The 22534-nt window shown below is 46.1% G+C and overlaps 1 protein-coding gene across 3 annotated transcripts in view; it reads left to right on the top strand.

Annotated features, from left to right (window-relative positions):
• Positions 1-22534, top strand: part of GATA4 (GATA binding protein 4) — a 100423-nt gene that overhangs the window by 34748 nt on the left and 43141 nt on the right. For 2 of the 3 annotated variants that reach the window (XR_008306724.1, XM_053248439.1), the window contains exons 1-2: positions 7548-7946; positions 14595-15403. Coding sequence is in view for 2 of the 3 variants with exons in the window: in XM_053248439.1 (XP_053104414.1) it covers positions 14872-15403 (532 nt within the window). In the remaining variant the exon portion in view is untranslated. Of the gene's footprint in view, positions 1-7547; positions 7947-14594; positions 15404-22534 lie in introns of those variants that run through there. The other variant, XM_053248448.1, reaches the window with a different exon arrangement.

Raw genomic sequence — 22534 nt, 5'->3', positions numbered from 1 at the left:
GAATCGTGATTGATACTTTCTGCGTTACACTGAATTAAGTTACCATTTTTTCTTGGTGATGGCCAGACATAGTGGCCTTCCCACTCAGAGACATCGGAGAAGTTGAGCACAGAGACGCACCTAGGGAATTTTGGAGCCTGGTCCTTACGGCCTTTGGAGAGCCTCCCCCACTGGATGCAAGTTAAGCATAATCCCCCTACAACAAGCCTGCTCAACTTAGGCCCTCCAGCTGTTTTTGGACTACAACTCCCATAATCCCCAGTGACAGTGGCCAATAACCAGGGATTATGGGAACTGTAGGCCAACATCTGCAGGAGGACCGAAGCTGAGCAGCCCTGCCCAACAACAACAACAACAAACATTTATATACTTCTTATAAACAAAAGTTTCCAAGCGGTTCACATAGAGAAATAATAACAAACAAACAAACAAATAAATAAGATGGCTCCCTGTCCCCAAAAGGACTCACAATCTGGGCTCACAATCTAAAAACACACACACCATAAGACAGACACCAGCAACAGTCACTGGAGGTACTGTGCTGCGGGTGGATAGGGCCAATTACTCTCGCCCTGCTAAATAAAGAGAATCACCACGTTAAAAAGGTATCCAGTTAGCAAGGGTAACTGCCCCTACACACACACCACAACACACACAGTATTTTTAACACATTCGTTCTTGTGGGCTCAAACAGCAACTGAACTCACAAGAATGTAAGAATATAAACCAGGTCTATTTCTGCAAATATGCATCGGCAGAAACATTTCTGCACGCAAGTTAACATATTCCCATCCCACATATTTCTTTCTTCACTCCCGCCTGCCTCTGAAGCAGAGGTCACACTCAGCCAAGCAGGCCACAGTCACAGTCACGCTACCTCCTCGCTGCCTTGAAGTTGGGGGCAGCCAACTAGACTGGGTGTGGAGGCCATCTGAGGAACTACCAGCTCTGCTCTTTTCATCCTGCGTGCGGAAAGGGCTAAAGCTCCGTGTGGAATGAGGGCATCTGCTACTCAGAGGATCCTTAGAGCAGAACTGCTCGTCGCAGGAAGGGAGCCACTTTTTATCCAAAGGACCTGAAATGCCTTTTGTCGTTATATGAAAATGTTCAGCTACTTTTTACCAAGTTGATCCATTGATCCATTTAGCTTTTCTGCCAGATGGTCTAGTTGTTGGTCAAGTTGGACCACTGATGGTCAAGTTGTTGACCATTATTGGTGGGTAGGCATGTTGGTGGGTGGGCATGTTGGAGGCCCCTCCCCCCCGGACCCCATGTTGGGCATGTTGGCGGGTAGGCATGTTGGCATTGAACATTGTTGGTCAAGTTGGACCATTGATCCATTTAGCTTTTCTGCCAGATGGTCTAGTTGTTGGTCAAGTTGGACCACTGATGGTCAAGTTCAGGGGCGTAGCAAGGTTGGAGTGGGCCCAGAGACGAGATTTTAAAATGGCCCCCCCCCACTCAAAGTCCAGGGCCTCCGCACACCCCAGGCCCCCAAGGATTTAAGTCTGATATTCCAAAATAAGTATGCTGCCTGGAAATTCATTTCACTGAATACACACACACACGTCACAATATATAGTGATATACATTGAGTACTATACATTTGTTTTACTTTTAATGCCTAGAACACACTAGAAAGATGAATGATTAAAATGGGCCCCTCGCTGCAGATTAGCAAAGGAGACTTTCAACCATGCAGGGTGAGCCTATGTTTGTTTTCTCAGAATTCTGAACAAATTCAGTCAAGTTTGATTGCAGGAGGTTTTTCACAGGAGGCTTTTAAAGCCCTTTAAGGCACATCTCCTCTGGAATGGAGGTGCTGCATTCACATGTTGGTCAGATTGACCCTGAAGTCCCTGCAAGTTATTGGGGAGCAGTTCACACACAAGAAAAATAAAATAAAATAAAAGCACAAGCCATGCTTCACAGTTCTCACTCAGACCTTCTGGGTTGCAAAACAACTTGAACATAAGTGCATTTATAAATGAATGAATGAATAAATAAAATAAATATAATACTGTTTCTTCCAGAAGTTTTTGTAATTTTCTGCCATGAAACAAGCCACTTATAGGACTTTTTAGACAGTTTTTTTTAAGCCAGCAAATTTCCCAAGCTGTTTAAAAATAAATATTCAGAGACTTCTCAGTTCCTCCCCCCCCCATATCAAAGCCCTATGGCAAGCAGATGCCTATATATGGGGGGGGAAAGGTAACCACAAAAAAGGAGTTCACACTCAGCAAGGGATCTTCTGCTGCAGAGAGCAGTGGTGGCCACTCTGGCTGCCTCCTCCTTCCTAGCTTGCTTGGGCCCTACTCGAGTTCAGGCTTCACTGCGGCCTACACCAGACCTCCGTGGAAGCCCCGCCCACCCGCTGATCAGCTGAGAGGCGGGAGAAAAGGAGCTCTTGGCGGCTTGTCTGCTGCCTCGATTGCTGGCCAGGAGAACAAGCTGGAGAGACGGCGAAGAGGGCAAGTGGCTGAGGGGCCTTGGGGCTGGGCAGGGGGCAATGGGGAGTCACGTGAGGTGCCTCTGGGGGGCCCCTCCAGGCAGTGGGGCCCCGAGACAACTGTCTCCCCTTGCCCGATCGTTGTTACGTGCCTGGTCAAGTTGTTGACCATTATTGGTGGGTAGGCATGTTGGAGGCCCCTCCCCCCCGGACCCCATGTTGGGCATGTTGGTGGGTAGGCATGTTGGCATTGAACATTGTTGGTCAAGTTGGACCATTGATCCATTTAGCTTTTCCGTTAAGCTTTTGGCACACACCCCTTGTCCCCATCACAGCCAGCTGTAACCCTAAGTCCTGGAAACTGAAATGAGCACAGATTCTTCCCTGTTAACCCATCTCTGACCATTTCCCTTCCCTTCTCCTTAGTGTCAGCTTTCTAAATTGTAAGCCCCTTACAGCAGGGATCTATCACCTCTTTCTCTATAAAGCACCATGTCTGGAAGTCTGGAAGTTTGGAACATGAGTTGATTTTCACAGGTATATAGAATTCAAAGTACCTGCCATGCCTTGACTCTCAGTAATCCTTACAATGCCTCTGTATAAGGCAGGTCATTGATAGATTGTGATTGTTGTTGTTGTTGTTAACATATGAGCAGGGCATCTGGGAGCTTCCTTAAAGCTATGCTATAAGATTGAGATACTGGACTGAAAAAGCAAGATAGAGCAGGGTTTCTTAACCTTGGGCCCCCAGATGTTGTTGGACTACAACCCCCATCATCCCCAGACATGGCCTTTGTGGCTGAGGATGATGGGAGTTGTAGTCCAACAACATCTGGGGGCCCAAGGTTAAGAAACTCTGAGATAGAGTATTGATGCTTTTGAACCTTGGTGCTGGAGAAGCCTTTTGAGGAGACCATGGCTAGCCAGGAGAACAAACAAGTGGGTCATAGAACAAATCAATCCAGAATTTTCACTCAAGGCACAAATGACCAGGTTAAAACTATCATACTTCAGACACATTATGCGAAGACCCAGCTCCCTTGAGAAGTACATGATGCTGGGGAAAGTTGAAGGAAAGAGAAGAAGAAGATGACCAGCAGCAAGGTGGATGGACTTGGTTACAACAGCGATGAATGCACCACTGAGAGACCTGAAAGGCCATGTGGAAGACAGATCATCCTGGAGAGAATCTCTCTATGTAGTCAGTAAGAGTCAACAATGACTTGATGGCACTCAATCAATCAATCAATCAATCAATCAATCAGATTGTGATGCTAATTTAGGATGCTCAACTTTGGCCCTCCAGCTGCTTTTGGACTACAACTCCCATAATCCCCAGGCCCAGTGGCCAATAGCTAGGGATTATGGGAGTTGTAGGCCAACATCTGCAGAAGGGCCAAAGTTCGAAATTTGAACCAGAGGTTTCCTGGTTCACAGCTCAGGCTCTTCTATTCTTTCCTTTGTACCCTGCCTTCCTTCCAGGACAGAACTCCAGACAGCATGCAAAAGGTACTGAGCTATTCTCCCATTTTTGCTTCTCAAGCAAACAAGCCCAGCTGCATTCTGCTGGAGAGGGGTGAGCTCCCCTGTCTCAGTTCCATGTGACTTTGGAGCATTCCCCAGGCATTGCAATCAGTACCTTCATTTTGGAAGATAAGCAAAATCCATCTACCCTGAAGCCAATGTTACTGGGTGCAGCTTTGACAAGTTGGCCACAAACATGTGGTCACAGCCCTTGATGAATGTGGCGGGGTCTACAGAAGGAGGAGAATGAATGAGGTGCGTGCGATACACCTGTCATTGCTCTTAGTCCTGGTAGCTGTTCAGAACCTCCATATCTAGGGGCATAATACCTTGGAATGCCAGTTTATTTATTTATTTGATTTTTATACCGCCCTTCCAAAATGGCTCAGTTGCTATGAGGGCAACACCAAGGAAGGTCTGCTGCCTCCTTATCCTGCTTGAAGGCTTCCCAGAGCCCTTTGGGTGACCACAGCAAGAAACACGATGCTGGGCTTGATGGACTTTTCAGCAGAGCCCTTTCAGGAACAAAGTGTAAAAATGGATGGCACCATTTTGCAGGTGGAGGTTCACATTAAAATAAATAAATAGTTACATCGTTCTTACATAATTAATCACATGCAATTTTCCAATAAATAAAAGGGGGTGGGAATTCCAATGGAGAAAAATGCAGCAAAATAAAGAATAGATTAGTGTATACATTAAGATGACACAGGTGGGCTTTAATTCTGTTTCAAATTGTGCCTAAAATTGTAAATGGTTGCACATCTTGGGTTTTATTGTTCCAATATGAAATAAAAAGACACCATCTGTAGATAAAATTATCATCTGTACTCGGACCAGTGCTCTTTCACTGGTTCATAAATGATCTAGAAGTTGTGGTAAGCAGCGAAGTGGCCAAATTTGAAGATGACACTAAACTATTTCGGGTAGTGAAATCCAAAATGGATTGTGAGGAGCTCCAAAAGGATCTCTCCAAACTGGTTGAATGGGCGACAAAATGGCTTATGCGGTTCAGTGTTAACAAGTGTAAAGTGATGCATATTGGGGCAAACACACCCCCCCCCCCCCAACTTCATATATATGCTGATGGTATCTGAGCAGTCGGTGTCTGACCAGGAGAGAGATCTTGAGGTTGTGGTGGACAGCTTGTTGAAAGTGTCTCTCAATGCATGGCAGCTGTGAAAAAGGCCAATTCCATGCTGGGGATCATTAGGAAGGGGATTGGTCGGGGGCGGAATGCTAATATTATAATGCCCTTATACAAATCTATGGTGCAGTCACATTTGGAGTACTGTGTGCAGTTTTGATCACTATATCTTAACGAGGACATTGTAGAACTGGAAAAGGTGCCACCACAGAGCGACCAGGGACCATCTTGCTCTGAGGGGAGAGGAGAAGAAAGCAGTGAGACGAAGGCCCATGCGATGATGTGATTGTGTGACGTGATTTATTGTTCTTTATTTAAGTGTTTTGTAAACTGCTTTGGGAGGTTCGCCTGAAAAGCGGACCTTTTTAGAATAGAAACGATAGATATATAGCTAGATAAGAGTGGGTGGAAGAGAAATAAGATTTTAAAAATCCGGACTCAGGAGGTAAGGAAGGAAGGATCAGTTGGAGAAGAGCTATCTTAGATATAGGAGGGAATATAGTGCATATTTATTTATTTAACACATTTTTATACCACCCAAAATACACGTTCTCTGGGTGGTTTACAAGACAATGGGTATATCAAGTTGGAAAGAAAGAAAGAAAGAAAGAGAGAGAGAGAGAGAGAGAGAAAGAAAGAAAGAAAGAAAGAAAGAAAGAAAGAAAGAAAGAAAGAAAGAAAGAAAGAGGGCGGGCAATACAGGCAAGAGGTGAGGGTCTGCCCTCTCTCTCTTGCTGTTGCTCCCCTGCAACCGGTACTGAGAGGCATCGTGCCTCTGAGGCTGGAGATGGCCCACTAGTAGATGACCTGACTAGTAGCCTGACCTAGTAGCCTGATAGATAGATGGCCTGACCTGATAGATAGATGACCTGACTAGTAGCCACTGATAGACCAGTCCTTTGTGAATTTGTCCAAGCCCCTTTTAAAGCCCCTCTCCAAGCTGGCGGGCATCACCACCTCCCGTGGCCGAGGATTCCATCGATTAATTACGCACGGTGTGAAAAAGTTCAACAACATTGAGGGTTGGGAACCTCTGTCTTTGTGTGTTGCCAGGCAGAGGTGCACCTCGGTAGTTTTGCAGCCTGGAGCAAAAGGCCTTTGGGGGGCCCTCACCGCCCCTCCCCCCTGCTGCAAGATTAGCATCATCCCAACATGCCAGGTCTAGGCAGGGAAACCGCTCCCCACTCCACGCCCAGAAACTCACAGCACCCAGCGAGCCTTGCCTTTTGCTTAAAAAAATAAAATAAAAATGACACCCTTGATGCAGGACTTGCCAACTTTTTGCATTGCAGCTTTCTGCATCCTTCTAGAATGCAAGACTCACCCCATCCCCCCTCCGAGCATCTGGGCAGCCATGGCACACGAGAGGATATCAGGCTAGCTGCTAGCGGGCCACAGCCCACCCTCAGGAGCACAATTGTGTGCTTGGCCACCAGGTGCAGTGCCAGGGTTGGTGGCATGTTGTGTACACCCCTGTTCCCAGGGACATGCTGGGGAGAATTTGGGGGCCCCCAGGGGGTGTGGAGAACCGTAATGCCACCATACACAGAAGTCTGGGGGGAAGGGTGCTCTTGGTGGGAGACCGGACTTCTGCCCAGAAGTCCAGGCAGGAAGGGCGCCTCTGATCCCAGGGCGGGCCAGGTTCAAAGCCTTGCTTGGCCATGAAGCTCCCTGAACTCCTGGCCATTCTCTGCCTATCCTACCTCACAGAGCTGCTGTGAAAATAGCAGGAGGGACCCTTATGTCACCCTGCAGTTGGGGTGGAAGACTCTGAAGATGGGTTGGGATGGGATTGCATCCATCTGCGGAGGAGAGAGCTCTCCCGACGGCCATAACCCGGAACCTCCAGCTTCAGAAACAGTCTACCTCTCAATCTCAACCTGGGAGACAAGCAGCAGCCGGGTGCTTCTTCTCCATTGGCCAGGGTTGGAAGCAGAACCTTTGCTCAGACAACGGCAGGCTGAGATGTTCTTCACCAGTACCCAACTTTTTGGTATGAGGTCACAGAAGAAATGGTGGAGCAGGGCCAGGAGCCCAGAACTGCAGGGGGAGGAACCCTTCGGGGCTGAGCCTCCTCCTGCCTGAGACACCATCCACCTCCCTGATGGAGAGCAAGGGCTTCCAGGTTTCTTGGCCCTGAGGCTGATGGGCTGGGCAGGAGAGTCGGGAGAGCGCGGCTCGGTCCTCCTGGACTTTGCCTGCTCTCCGCGGGCTGCTCTACACGCGCGCACACACATCGTTTTTTTCCAGAGGAATGAAGCCTGGCGCCGGCTGATGGTGCAAGAGATATGTCCTTGCTCCCCCCCCCCACGCCCGCTCGCCACGTGGTCTTTGGAGGCCAGTCACCGGACGGGAGGGAAGAAAGAGAAGGAGGGGGGAGAGGGGAGGGGGAGGGGAGAGGCAGAGCCCCATCCAGGCGCCCAGAACTGGTGCAGTCCCTGCAGAGCGAGCCAGGCGCGCAGGCCGCCTCCCCGGAGCCCAGACTAGGAGAGGAGAGACGGAGGAGGTCGGCGGCTCGCCTCCCGCGACAGGGCGCCCAGCTCCAGCGCCACTCCCGCCCAGGTGGGGGGCTCTTCTCCTGCGTGCCTGCCTCGGACCAAAGCGGTGGCGCTCGGGGCTTGGGCTGCGGTCACTTCTGTTCGCTCCCCAAGAAGCGCTGGCTGAAGCCGAGATTGCGGGGATTTGGGGTTTTTTTTGGCATCGAAACCGAAGGAGCGCCGCTAGGATCCGAAGTGAAACCGAATTAAAAGTGAATTAATTAACAACAACAACAAGTAGAAGGAGAAGAAGGCAAACCCACTTAGAGACGTTAGACAGAAGAAACAGGTGGGTTTTGCTCCACTTCAGGACTCTGTGACATCTATCAGTTAGTCTCTCTCTGTCTCTCTCTCTCTCCCTCCCTCCAACTTGATATACGTTGTATTCTCTCCTGTATCTAAGACAGCTGTTCCCCAACTGATCCTTCCTTCGTTACCTCCTGAATCTGGATTTTTTCTAATCAGATTTCTCTTCCATCTACTCAACAGACTTTCACTCCCTCTCCCTTTCCTAAAAGCAGGACAGCAGGGGAGAGAGGGGAACTATTTTGCATTCGAAATATACAGACCAAAAAGCATTGGGGAAGAAACGTCCCTTTATAAAACATGAACTGGATTTATTACTAATAATTAATAACAATATAATAATTCCTTCTCAGTTAGTTTCGGTACTAAACTCACCAAAATCCGAGATCCCGGAGCTCTGTTTAGCGATACTCACTGTCAATAGTTTTGAAAACCTTGTTATCAGTACTAGCTTGAATATTCACGATCTAGACCAAGGTAAACAGCTTTAAATCCCCGTTTATTTCAGCTGGGTTGATTTATGCGCCGTGGAAATCACAGGGACTTTGGCTGGATGATTAACAATAACAACAGTAATAGTAAAAAAATAATAATAATGCCAATTTGGGGGCAGTCTCTCCCAAGGATCAAGTTGGATCAATTTGGATCTGCGTGCTATTTTGAGAGAGGTCCTTCTTGTCCGCCTTCCTTATCTGGTCTTCTTATCTCAATGTAAAAAAACAGCAACCACAACAAAAATCTCTTTGGGCGTCCTCGATCCTGGATCCGAGGTTGTCTTGCAGACCGGAGCGAAGAGTTCGCGGCGATCGTCCCCGCTTCCACATTTCCCTGAAGTTAATTTCTCTTCCCCAAAGTCAATTTCTCTTCGCTTTCCAAGGAGAGTTGAGAAAAAAGATCAGAAACCTTATCAAAAATAAAATCAACATAAGGGAGGGAAATCTAAGATCTAAAATACAACTCAACCGTGTTCTTGTTTTCACACACAAGGGCCCTCCCGTTTAAATTCACTTTTAATTTGTTTTTTTAAAATTCCTTCTTGTGATAGCTATTAAAAATGATAGGAATTAAGACATGACTTTAAATTCCAATTTAAATGAGATCAAACTTTGTTATCCCTCTCCAAAAAAATTCTTTCGAAAACTTGATTTTTAAAAAATCTCCGTATTGTTATTTCTTTAAAGGGAGAATGGAAATTATCAATACCTTATGACTACCTTGTTTTGTATGAAATACTTTTTTGAAAACCTACTAATAATTCTAGTTTACATTGTTTAGATTCTTGGGTTTTATAAATAAACTTATTTCCCCTCAGAGTTAATTGACTTCCGCGGTCCAGTAAAGGTTAAGCACGTTTAAGATGCCATCCCTTGCACGTTTTACCTGGGAGTAAGCCCTATTGGTCACAACAGGACTTACTGATGAGGAAATTCCCTAGAATTGGGCTGTAAATCCTATTCGTTTCACAAGAGGCGCCAATTTATACATATTTTTACTCGGAAGTAAAGTCCCCGCAGTATTTATTGGAGCTTACTCTTAAGTAAACGTGTATAGGATTATAACTTTAAAAGTATTTCATGCCCATATGTTTCACTAATCTTTAGAAGTATGCAGTTATTACTAATTTACATCATAACTGCATGCTCCTGAAGATTATTTTGCTCAAGATTTTATAATAAAATTGCATATTTCTGTGTCACCAGTTCCGATAGTTCAGTCTGTCATCATGTTTACTTGGAAGTAAATCTCTTTTGAGTTCAATGGGACATGTTTCCTAGTATAAATTTTTAGAATATCAGCCTAAATAATCATTCATGAGAGATCCACATAATATCTGAATTATATCATTTATTCGTCTGCATTTTCCTTTTAGATTTGCTGCTGAATATTTTTTTTTAATAAAAGTTTATTTTTTAAAAAATATTTTACTGGGATGCGTGATTTTTTTTAAAAAAATCAGTCTGGTTCTTTTTGTAAAAATAAATAGATTGTTATCAGAATGTAATTTCTTAAAAAACAAAACAAAACACTTGGTAAACCGATTTCAAATTATGACATAGAATTATCACATCACATGGAAATTAATCCGGAACAGAAAAGACTGAGATTCTGGTTGCCAACCTAAAGTGGATCCTTTACTATTTAATTAAGTTCTCTCCTGCAGTCGAATTCAGAAAGCGACGTGGAACCGGGCGGCTGGGGCTTTAAATTGGAATTACGAACCCTTTCTTTTGAAATACATATTATATTATATTATGTTATGTTATGTTATGTTATGTTATGTTATGTTATATTATATTATATTATATTATATTATATTATATTAAGAAATGGCTTTTAATTTAAAGTCCCGTCTGAATCGGGCCCAAAGTGAAACGTACGAAAATGAAGTAGATTCGGAGATTGAAGGATAAGAAAGAAAGAAAGAGAAAGAAAGAAAGAAAACGGGGCGGTTGCCTTTTAAACTGGAGCATATACACACCCCACACCCCAAATATTTCCTTTGGACCACGGTTCGCCAGCGGATTTGCAGGCCAAGGTCCAGTAAACGTTCTCTGCGTCGGTTACTAAAGTTTAATTCGGATTAAGGCTCCCCCAACCACTAAAGCGGCACAGAAATCGTACCGCTGGTGCAAACTGGATCCCTATGGAGAAGGAACAGGGAGGGAAACTTAAAGAAAAGCCTACGGCGGGGCCGGGAAGAGAGGTTCAGAAAAGGGGTCTTCATTTCTCAATCGCAATCCTATGCATGTCTGTCGAGAAAAATATCCCGCGAAATTCAGCGGGATTTGCTCCCTGATAAACGTGCTTCGGGTTACAGGCTTAAACGGATCGAAAAGGTTTCTTTGCAGGTAGGTGCAAGCCTTGCAGGTGACATTCCCCCCCCCACACACACACAGCCCATCAGGGGGCTCTTCCTAGATCTTGGAAGAATCCGTGTCTTCAACCTTTGTGGGAGCCTTTTAAATGCGTGGCGACAAGTTGAGGGAAGGAGTGGACGGCCCTCTGCGGGTGCTCAGAGGCATTTTTTTGTTAGGTTACTACTTTACATGTGGTAGTCCTGATGTTGGAAACAGATTCTGGGAACAAATCAAACCTACGTGTTAGAAATATAGATGCAAGGAGAGAGAGGAACAGGAAGGCTGAAATCCGATGCACATTTACTTAGGAGTAAGTCCCATGGAACTCAATGAGACTTGTTTTTGCATAGGCTCCTGCTGCAAGTGAACAAGGGAATCATATGCTTCCTATCCTGTTGGCTTCTGGGAGTATAAGTTCTATTAAGTTCTGGGAGTATAAATTCTATAAGTTCATAGAATTTTTCTGCCCTCTGAAGGGTAGTCTGTTTTGAAAGGCTCCCCCTGCTAATTAGGCAAAGAGGCACCTTTTAAACGTGGTGATTCTCTTCATTTAGCAGGGGGAGAGCAACTGGCCCTATCCACCCCCAAGACAGAACCTCTCCAGTGGCTGTTGCTGGTGTCTGTCTTATGTTTCTTTTTAGATTGTGAGCCCTTTGGGGACAGCGATCCATCTTATTTTTATTTATTATTTCTTTATGTAAACCGCTTTGGACACTTTAGTTTAAAAGTGGCATATAAATAAATAAATAAGGATCTGAGAGTCTGCCACTTTGCCTTCTAGGTAGGTATGGATCCCAGCACTTTCTTTTCTTTTTGTTTAGAAAGTAAGCACCGCTTCTTAATCAAGCCTATCCCTGAAAGGCTTCTACAGCTAACAACATTGCTTTAAAAAAAAAAAACCCTCATCAAATCCATTTCAGTATACATAGTACACATAGTTTTGTCAGTATTAGAGGTGGTGAACCTGAGGCTTTCCAGATGTTGTTGGACTACATTTCCCATCATCCCCAGCCACAATGGCCAATAGCCCCGGAAGATGAGGGCTAGCCACTCCAGCCTCTTTTAAAAAGTTGTTGCATTTGTAGTGACAAAGAAGTGAACCCAAGAGTGGACTCTGCCGATGAAGTGTTCAATCAAAAGTTGGTTTTTTCCTTAACTAATGGGGTCTCCTGGTGCAGGGACCATGTTTGAGTTCCCACTCTAATGGCATATCCATAGGTACCCTTACTGCTTCCTTCCATGTGAAAGGTTGCCATATACTCCTGCATGCAAAGGTAAAGTGTTGCACTTGGGGAATCTGTTGTTGTGGGGGAAGAACTTGTGTGTGCATGCATAATGTATCTCTGTGTGCCAAATACATTGAAATGCACTGCATTTTCATCCACCATATGCATGCAACATATTTCAAGGAAATTGGTCAATTCTTGAATTCTGATGTTTTTTCTCCTACTACAGTACAGCTGCCAGAAAGGGTTATCTTTACCCATAGACTACTTCACACCTAGCGAAAGTGAAACTCTTACATCTGAATAAACAAGCAACATTTTTTTTTTTTTTTACAAATGTACTATACTCAGGTTGCTTTGTGATCCGAAACATCTGCATGAGAACTGTGAAGCAAGGGGCATGTGTTGTGGTTTTCATTTATTTTATTTACAAATGCACTGTATGTCCGAATTAGTTTTGTGTTTGGACTGTGGAGCAAGGGACACATGTTGTGTCCCAGTTAGTTTGTGAATGGTCAAGAAGCTGTGTGATTCCATTTTTGGGTGTGTGTGTGTGTGTGTGTGTGTGTGTGTGTGTGCGCGCGCGTGTGCGTGCAAATGCACTTTGGCCCAGATCTGTGGGTTTATGGTTTGATGTAAAGCATCCATACTCAAGAAGATGTATGGGTGCTTTAGGGGTTGATGGTAAATGATGAAGAAGATGTATGGACCCTCTCCCAACACACCAGATGCACTCTGGACCAGACCTGTGGGTTTGTGTTGAAATATATTTTGTTTATTTATTTATTTGATTTATGTACCGCCCTTCCAAAATGGCTCATATATACACGGAGAGGATGCTTATTTTGCTGTGGGGGTGGGGGTAAGCTCATTAGGTCCAGAGTCCGAAATTACCTAGCAGAAACCTGTGTACACAAGCTTACCATCTCAGTAAGATCTTGGCCTATGTTTAGTGGGAAGTGAGGAACACAGGTCCCCACCTAGGCATGGACTCAGAAAGATTTAGCAGCAGAACCGATTTCTAGGGCCCATATTTCATATTATTGGAACAATTAATTGTTTCTATAACTTCAGGCTGTCTGCAGAGAACAGTGCCTCTAGGCATGTACAGAATATCTTTCCATTGAGTAACTGCAGATAATCCCCACACAACTAAGTCTAGGGTGTGAGGCTTCCAGAATGAAGAGCATAGCTTCTGAGGATACCTGATATTTCTTGCTTTACATGTCAGGTGCTTGCAGGGGGGAATCATAATTTTTTTAAAGTGTGCACAGACTCTTTGGAATGCCCTCCCCAAAGAGCTTTGCCATGCTCCCTCCCTCGGTGTTTTAAAAAACCCACAAAACCCGTCTTTCTAAAGAGGCTTTTTAACTTTTTGTCTGCTGCTTATATCTGGTAGTTTTTATAGTTTCTTTAGTTTTTATAGTTCTCCGTTTTTAGCTTTTTAATAAAACGTTTCATTTGAAACTTATATATCATATTTATAAAATTTTAAATGTGGTTTTACCCTGTTCCTTGAACTTGTTGAACTTGATTCATCTTTTATTTTACATTGTATCTATTTTATTAATGTTGTGAGCCACTCTGAGCAGGAGTGTACTGTAGGGGCTGGGTAGAAATATTTTTAAATAAATTAAATTAAATTAAATTAAATAGATTCTGTACATGAATGTGTGTGGGCCAGTGTTTACAAGCAGGGTGGGGGCTTGCAAAGTGGGAATGATGCCATGGCCTCAGTGTCATGAGGATGGGAGGGATTTGCATTTAGAAGGGTTCCATCCTTGCATACAGAGACACAGTTGGCTGGCACAACCGATTCCGGCTTTTGAGCAGGCCTGGAGCTGAGCAGGAAGCATAGGCTGTGCCGCCAGCAACTGCACATCCGTGCGTACCTGGGCTCCATTTCCCCAGCAGGATCCAATGGATCCCTGAGAATCGGGTCCAAGGGAGCAGTGTGCAAGTCATTTGTGTGGCTAAGAGTGAGCGGAGTGCCCTCCGATGCTTTAACCACACTTCTTTCCCTTCCCTTCTTCAGACTCAGGAGAGGAGAGCTGGTCTGGTGGTAGCCAGCATGACTTGTCCCCATAGCTAAGCAGGGTCTGCCCTGGTTGCATCTGAATGGGAGACTTGATGTGTGAGCAAAGCAAGATATTCCCCTCAGGGGATGAACCTGCTCTGGGAAGAGCAGAAGTTTCCAGCTTCCCTCTTTGGCAGCATCTCCAAGATAGGGCTGAGAGAGATCTCTGCCTGCAACCTTGGAGAAGCCACTGCCAGTCTGTGAAGACAATACTGAGCTAGATGGTCTGACTCAGTATATGGCAGCTTCCTATGTTCCTATGACTCCTGTCCTCTGGTCTGATGTGCTTTCAGATCAAACAGGGCCTCAGATGGAATGAGCAACACAAAGACTTCTACCTGGGACAAAGGTTTGGCCTCTTGGACCAGCTGGGGATCTTTCTCTTCAGTCTCTCCCCTGTGAGAACACCCTGACCCCACCCACCCTCTTTTTCTACCTGTGGTCTCATTCTCTTCTTTCCCCCCTCCCAGGTGTGAGCTGAGCTCAAGAGGAGAGGAGAAACTGAGACCCGATGAAGAGAGCCTGGCAGGCAGAAGGTAGCAAGGGATCCACATCCCCTTGTTAGGAACGTCCCGTCTCCGCCCTGAAGGCTCTGCTTGCCGGACCTGACTGGGATCTGCATCGACCCGCTTGGGAAGAGCCCCCTCCCTCCTCTCCATCCCTAAGGTTCTTGGGCTGCGGATCTGGAGCTCACTTGTCCTCACCTTGGCTGGGTTGCAGATTGGGTCGCGGCCCTCACCTCTAGAGATGTACCAGAGTCTGGCCATGGCAGCCAACCACGGCCCACCGGCCGCCTACGAAGGGGCCAGCAGTTTCATGCACAGCCCAGCCACCGCTTCCCCGGTCTACATCCCCACCACCACGCGGGTGGCGACCATGATCCCCAGCCTGCCTTACCTCCAGGGGAGCGGATCCTCCCAGCAAAGCAGCCCCGTCTCCAGCCACTCCATCTGGACTCAGCCGGGGGCCGAGAGTGTCGCCTACAACCCGGGCTCTTCTCACCCCAACGTGTCCCCCCGGTTCTCCTTTGCCACCAGCACCCCCATCCCGGCCACCACGTCCAGAGAGGCGGCCGCCTACAGCAGCTCGCTCAGCATTTCGGCCAACAGCCGGGAACAGTACGCCCGGAGCTTCAGTGGCTCCTATTCCAGCCCCTACCCGGCAGCCTATATGAGCCCCGAGTTGGGCACCTCCTGGACTGCGTCCCCCTTCGACAGCCCCATGCTCCACAACCTCCAGAACCGCGGCACCCCGGGCACTTCCAGGCACCCCAGTCTAGGTAAGAACTGATTTTACCCATGGAGTTGTGGGGGCCTCCCTTCAAACGACAACATCCTCAGCAGGGAAGGGTGACTGGAGAATTCCTGTTATATTTTGGGTTGAAATCATGTGCTGACAGCCTTGCTTATGCTCAAAGCACCTTACAGCTTCGTAAAAACAACGACCAACGTACTCATATTTACCCAAATCTAAGACGAGAGGGAAGAGAGATGGTCTTGTGGCAGCAAGCATGACTTGTCCCCTTAGCTAAGCAGGGTCTGCCCTGGTTGCATATGAATGGGAGACTAGAAGTCTGAGCACTGCAAGATATTCCCCTTAAGGAACATGTGGAGCCACCGCTCTGGTTCTGAGCAGAAGCAGAAAGTTCCAAGTTCCCTCCCTGGCAGCAACTCCAAGATAGGGCTGAGAGAGACTCCTGCCTGCAACCTTGGAGAAGCCGCTGCCAGTCTGGGTAGACAATACTGAGCTAGATAGACCAAGGGTCTGACTCCGTATATGGCAGCTTCCTATGTTCCTGTGTTCCCCCAAGTCTTTCCTGTTAAATATGGGGGGGGAAGGTCATCTTGAATTCAGAGTCCTCTTACTTTTGAGTAAATACAGGTTATATTAATGTGTGCCATCAAGTCGATTTCGACTCCTGGCACACACAGAGCCCTGTGGTTGTCTTTGGTAGAATATAGGAGGGGTTTACCATTGCCTCCTCCTGCACAGTATGAGACAATGCCTTTCAGCTGATAGATATAGTACCAGTGGGGAATTGAACTGGCAACCTTCTGCTTGTTAGTCAAGAGCTAACAAGAGCTAATGAGAGGAGATCTGGTCTTGTGGTAGCAAACATGACTTGTCCCCTTAGCTAAGCAGGGTTCCACCCTGGTTGCATTTGAATAGGAGACTAGAAGTGTGAGCACTGTAAGATATTCCCCTGAGGGGATGGAGCCACTCTGGGAAGACCAGAAGGTTTCGAGTTCCCTCCCTGACTTCTCCAAGATAGGACAAGATTTTTAATAGGACAAGATTTTTTTAATGAACCAACAAACTACCAAAGCATACAGTATGTTGCCAAAGCACAATTCTATACAAAGTGGTTGTTTGTACATGATATATCTACAAAGATTTACACACAATGATTTGGAAACCCACAAGGTTATGAAGTATATGCAGGTAGTACTGTAACTCCAAGATAGGGCTGAGAGAGACTCCTGCCTGCAACCTTGGAGAAGCTGCTGCCAGTCTGTTAAGACAATACTGAGCTAGATGGACTAAAGGTCTGACTTAGTATATGGCAGCTTCCTACGTTCCTATGTTCCTAAACAATTCCCTGCTGCACCACTTAAAGTGACTAGCCTGTATTTAGCCTTTGTATTTTAAGGCATTGTCTTAATAGTCACCTTCAATTCAGGTAAATATGGTACATACAACCAAAACTTGAAACCCCCAATGGAAGCAGAACAATAGTGGAATGAAAACATGGGTGTCCCGGAATCCCAAACACTAGCCAGAAGAAGTGGATATTTTTATTCCTCTAAAAGGCTGGTGCAGAGGAAGAGTTAGGAACCACGAAAGGAAATGCATTCCACATGTATTAACTGCTTGGCATTTCATCAACTGCATTTCAATAAATGTACCTATCGCAAAACCTCAGGGAGGATCCTTCCGAAAGGAAAGTCCCCTTCCCTCTGCCCAATGAATGTGTGTTAAACTCGGACGCTTCCTAATAAACACAGGCTAGTATGTATTGTTAGAAGAAGAAAACAACTCAAATATTTTTGTTTTTGTCGGATTTTGGAACCAGCATCTTCCCTGTTTCTGTAACGTAGGCAAAAGTTTTTAGTGGAAGAGCTGCGCTTCCACAAATGCAGCAGGCACCAGGCCCATTCACATGTTATGTTCAGCACTCGTACCATGAGTGTACAGTGTACACAGATACAGATCTGTACACAGCGACACAGGCTGTGTTGAACGCAGCTACAGAAGTCCACTTCCTATCTGTACCATGCATTTGAATTGCCTGTATCCAGATTCACTTTTGAAATGAACACAGATACAGTCATCCATACCAACGCATGTGTGGGTGGTTCAGCCATCTGTACACTCTTACAGCATACTGTAAACGATTTCATCGTTTTTCCCCTGAAAAGGGGAAACTCTCTGTTAGTCTAGGATACTTAATAAAAGGGAAACCACGGAGAAGTTTCATTTTCATCGGGTCCGGTGCTGGGTGGAAAGAACTGGTGTGTCTTTGAGCCTTCTGAGTTGTGCTAGGCAAATTTTAATCTATGGCTAACACCTTATTTTGATTAAACTTGTGGATTAAGCAGCACAAAAGGGCAGCCGACCTGCGTCCTATCCCTGTGTTAGCTCTGCAGATGCTGCCAGAATGACAGAGAAAGACCTTGCGGGGAAATGGTGTAATCAATGCAGCATGTATGCAAAGACAGCGTTTGCCTCTGATCAGAAATGACATGTGACAGGCGCCTGATCACAAGCAAGACTCAAGCTGTCAGCCAGTCAAAACACCGTCAATTAATTGCTGGCAGACCTCTGAGCAATTACCCTGTTAAAGAATAATAGGGTTGCTGCAGGTCCCTAAACTCACTTGCAGGGGAGCAGCTCCTGTCAACCTCAGTGGGGCTTCTGAGTAAATCTGCCTCGGATCGCTCTGTTCACCTTAGTTCAGCGCAGCAATCCTGACACCAACAGTCTTGTAAGATAGGCCTGTATGAGACGGACTCTTTAAAATATGTGATTTAGTGATCCATTAGGAAAACAGAATGCTGAAATTCTATGGATTCTTTTGAGATTGTCAGCTTTGGCAAAGTCGAGAGATATGTGCAGTTTGTCTAAAGTAAAGTGTGCTGTTGAGTTGGTGTCGACTCCTGGTGCCCAAAGATCCATGTGGTTTTTCTTTGGTAGAATACAGGAGGGGTTTACCATTGCCTCCTCCTGCGCAGTATGAGACGACTGAGCCTGTACATGATTGTTTCTATTGCTGCTTCTGTGTGTTTTTACCCACATAGAGTTTTTTATGTTTGTATTTTATATATTTTAAATCAGATTTGTTACATATTTTTAGCTTAATATTTTTAATTGTCATTTTTATTGTATGTTTTTTAAACTTTTGTAAACCGCCTTGGGATTGTTTTTAATGAAAGGCGGTATATAAATTTAACAATTAAAAAAATAAAATAAAATGATGCCTTTCAGCATCTTCGTATGTCGCTGCTGCCCGATAGAAGTGTTTCCCATAGTCTGGGGAAGATACCAGCAGGGATTCGAACCGGCAACCTCTTGCTTGCTAGTCAAGCCATTCATGTGTGTGTGTGTGTGTGTGTGTGGTCTGAAAAACAAGGGATGCCACAGACAAAGATTTCTGACACCCTAGACCAGGGTTTCTTAACCTTGGGCCCCCAGATGTTGTTGGACTGCAATGCCCATCATCCTCAGCCACAAAGGCCATGTCTAGGGATGATGGGAGTTGTCGTCCAACAACATCTGGGGACCCAAGGTTAAGAAACCCTGCCCTAGACAAAGATGGACTTTGATGGGGTCCCCAGGTGAGAAGGGTGGAGCTTGAGTCATGCAGGCATCTCATTTGCAAGCTGAAATGAGCAGCCCATGCAGATGAGTAGCGAACGACTAGTCTGCGCTGGTTTGAGGATACAGTGGGAGAGAGTTCCCCAGTCTGTTTTAGGAGCAAAACTCTCTTAACACTTCGGAGATGAAAAGATCCTTCTATTAATTTGAAAATCCAGTCTGGGACTCTTTCTTTCTGGAAGTGGAATGCTGAGGCAGGCAATTCATATTCAGGAGAGGAAGTGCAGCTTATGAGACAAGCTGTTTACTGGGAGCTGAGGCGCAATGAGGCGATGCATGTTGGAGTGCCGCATGGGCAGGCCCTTTGGCGAGCAGGGTGCAGTGTGACAGCTTGCATTCTCACACTGTTGCGCAGTGCATAGGAACGTAGGCAGCTGCCATATACTGAATCCGACCATTGGACTATCCAGCTCAGTATTGTCTTCACAGACTGGCAGCGGCTTCTCCAAGGTTGCAGGCAGGAGTTTCTCTGGGCCCTATCTTGGAGATGCTGCCAGGGAGGGAATTGGAATCTTCTGCATGCAAGCAGGCAGGTTCTCTTCCCAGAGCGGCCCATCCCTTAAGGGGAATGCCTAACAGTGCTCAGACAGGGGTACAGGACAACAGGGAGGGAGGGAGGGAATCATTGCCAGTGCTATATTCTGGCACTGTTAGGCGCCGCCCCAAGGAATGTTGTCCTAGACGACCACCCAGCTCTGCCTTGTGGACGCCTCTCCCTCAACAGCCAGGCAGCTTCCAAATGGTTGTGACCTGGAGCTGTTTGTGAGCTCCCGGAGCTGCTTCATAAGAGCAGCCTAACCTTTATGCTTTGACATGGAAACAGCCCGTGGAGGATAGAAAGAAGAAACAGTGTGAATCGTTGAAGGAGTCACAGTGGAATCATGAGAACTCTGAATTAGGGACTGGCTGTGTGTGGCAGCATAAACCAAGAGCCCGCGTGGTGTAGTGGTTAGAGTGCTGGACTAGGACCGGGGAGACCCGAGTTCAAATCCCCATTCAGCCATGAGACTTGCTGGGTGACTCTGGGCCAGTCACTTCTCTCTCAGCCTCACCTACTTCACAGGGTTGTTGTGAGGAGAAACTTAAGTATGTAGAACACCACTCTGGGCTCCTTGGAGGAAGATCAGGATATAAAATGTAAAATAAAAATAAAAATAAAAATAAATAAATAAATAAATAGGCAATTTAAACAGCACAATCTGAAGACATCTTCTAAATGGCCCGTCTATTTATTTTTTCATTCATTCATTCATTCATCTATCTATTTATTTATATGCCGCCGCAGACAGCCAGTCCCTAATTTAGATTTCTAATTATTCCGTTCCGCCTACTTCAGGGGTTCTCAACCTTGGGTCCCTGTAACAGGGATAAGAGTGCTGGACGAGGACCGGGGAGACCCAAGTTCAAATCCCTGTTCACCCAGGAAACTCACTGGGTGACTCTGGACCAGTCACATCTCTCTCAGCCTAATCTACCTCACAGGGCTGTTGTGAGGATACACATAACCATGGATATCGCTCTGGGCTCCTTGGAGGAAAAGCAGGATATAAATGTAAACATAAACATAAATAAACTCCCAGCATTCCCAACTGCAATGGCCTTTGGCTGGGGATTATGGGAGTTGTAGTCGACAGCATCTGGGAATCTCCGTTACAGGGAACACTGGTCCCCAGGTGGGGTTGAATTGCAACTCCTGCTAACTGGGCAAAGAGGCACCTTTTAACGTGGTGATTCTCTTGTATTTAGCAGGGGGAGAGTAACTGGCCCTATCCACCCCCAGCACAGCATCCCTCCAGTGACTGTTGCTGGGGTCTGTCTGATGTTTCTTTTTAGATTGTGACAGGGAGCCATCTTATTTATTTATTATTTCTCTGTGTAAACCGCCCTGAGCCATTTCTTGGAAGGGCGGTATAGAAATCGAACAAACAAACTCTTGTCACCTCCAGCCACAATGGCTAGGCCTTGTGACTGGAATAATGGGAGTTGTAGTTCAGCAACATCTGGGGACCCAGGTTTGAGAAATCCCTGCTTTAATTCCTAAAGCCAGCACGCCTCCGTTCCCTACTGCCTTCAGCTTCCATGCAACTGCTTTTTCATGTTTCTAGCCCTCAGTGGGCCAGTGATACCTTCCAGAAGGTTAGCCCTATGTTAGTCTGTAGCAGCTAACAGGCTTGGTCAATTTAGCACACACACCCTGCTGTTTTTGGACTACAGCTCCCTTAATCTCCAGTCACAGTGGCCAATAGCCAGGGATTATGGGTTGTGTAGGCCAACATCTGCAGGAGGGCCAAAGATGAGCAGCCCTGAGCTAAAACTATGAAAGGGCTTGTGACACCTTACAGACAAATAAGCTTATTGTAAGAGAAGCTTTAGTTAGCTACATTATTCTATCATGGCTTCCTGACTGTGCATCCCCAATGATGTTGGACTAGAACTCCCATCATCCTCGGCCTTCAGCCATTATGGCTGAGCCTGAGACGGACTAGATAGGAACATAGGAAGCTGCCATATACTGAGTCAGACCCTTGGTCCATCTAGCTCAGTGTGGTCTACACAGACTGGCAGCGGCTTCTCCAAGGTTGCAGGCAGGAGTCTCTCCCAGCCCGATCTTGGAGATGCTGCCAGGGAGGGAAGTTGGGACCTTCTGCATGCAAGCAGGCTGGTGCTCTTCTCAGATCAGCCCCATCCCGTAAGGGGGAATATCTGACAGTGCTCACACATCTCTCCCATTAAAATGCAAACCAGGGTGGACCCTGCTTAGCAAAGGGGACCATTCATGTTTGCTACCACAAGACCAGCTCTCCTCCTAGATACTATCTCTAGATACACAAAAGATTCTCTGAGAGGAGAGGATTTTGTTGTTTCAGGCATTACCTGCTGACTTCTGTCTTTCGCTGTGTGGCCTGATGGAAGCCATTGGGAAGTTTGATCTAACAGCACAGCATGTGTGTTGGGGAGAGAAGAAGAGCTCCCTTATAAACGTTGCACCGAGTGTGTTGGGGTGTTTGTTCTGTCAAGCTGAGAAGAAGAATGGCGCCTGAAAGGATTTCTTCCTTTAAAATTTGCATATCACAATAAAAAACACTAGGGGCTCCTGGGAAGCATTGTCTGGGTGTGTAATTGGATCTGGCTCACGGCCACTGGATTTGCCCGGAGGCATTTCACTTCCCACCCAGCAAGGCAGGGAGCTCCCTAACTTGGGAGGTGTAGGCCAACTAAGTCTGAGAAGCCCAGGAATAAGATTTTGGTTTTTCTCAAGTGGGAAGCCTGCCCTGGATGAAACCAGGTGTGGGACTGTTTTTAATCAGCTCTGACAAGCATCCTCAGCGGTGAATCCCCTGCTAACTGAGCAAAGTAAAGTAAAGTTGTGCGGTCGAGTTGGTGTCGACTCCTGGCAACTACAGAGCCCTGTGGTTTTCTTTGGTAGAATACAGGAGTTGTTTACCATTATTATTATTATTATTATTATTATTATTATTATTATTATTATTACATTTATATCCTGCTCTTCCTCCAAGGAGCCCAGAGCGGTGTA

Source organism: Hemicordylus capensis, chromosome 1 (genome assembly GCF_027244095.1).
Source record: "Hemicordylus capensis ecotype Gifberg chromosome 1, rHemCap1.1.pri, whole genome shotgun sequence".
NCBI classification, from domain to species: domain Eukaryota; kingdom Metazoa; phylum Chordata; class Lepidosauria; order Squamata; family Cordylidae; genus Hemicordylus; species Hemicordylus capensis.
The sequence above is the reverse complement of the archived record's forward strand: the minus strand, read 5'-3'. Positions and strand labels throughout refer to the sequence as shown.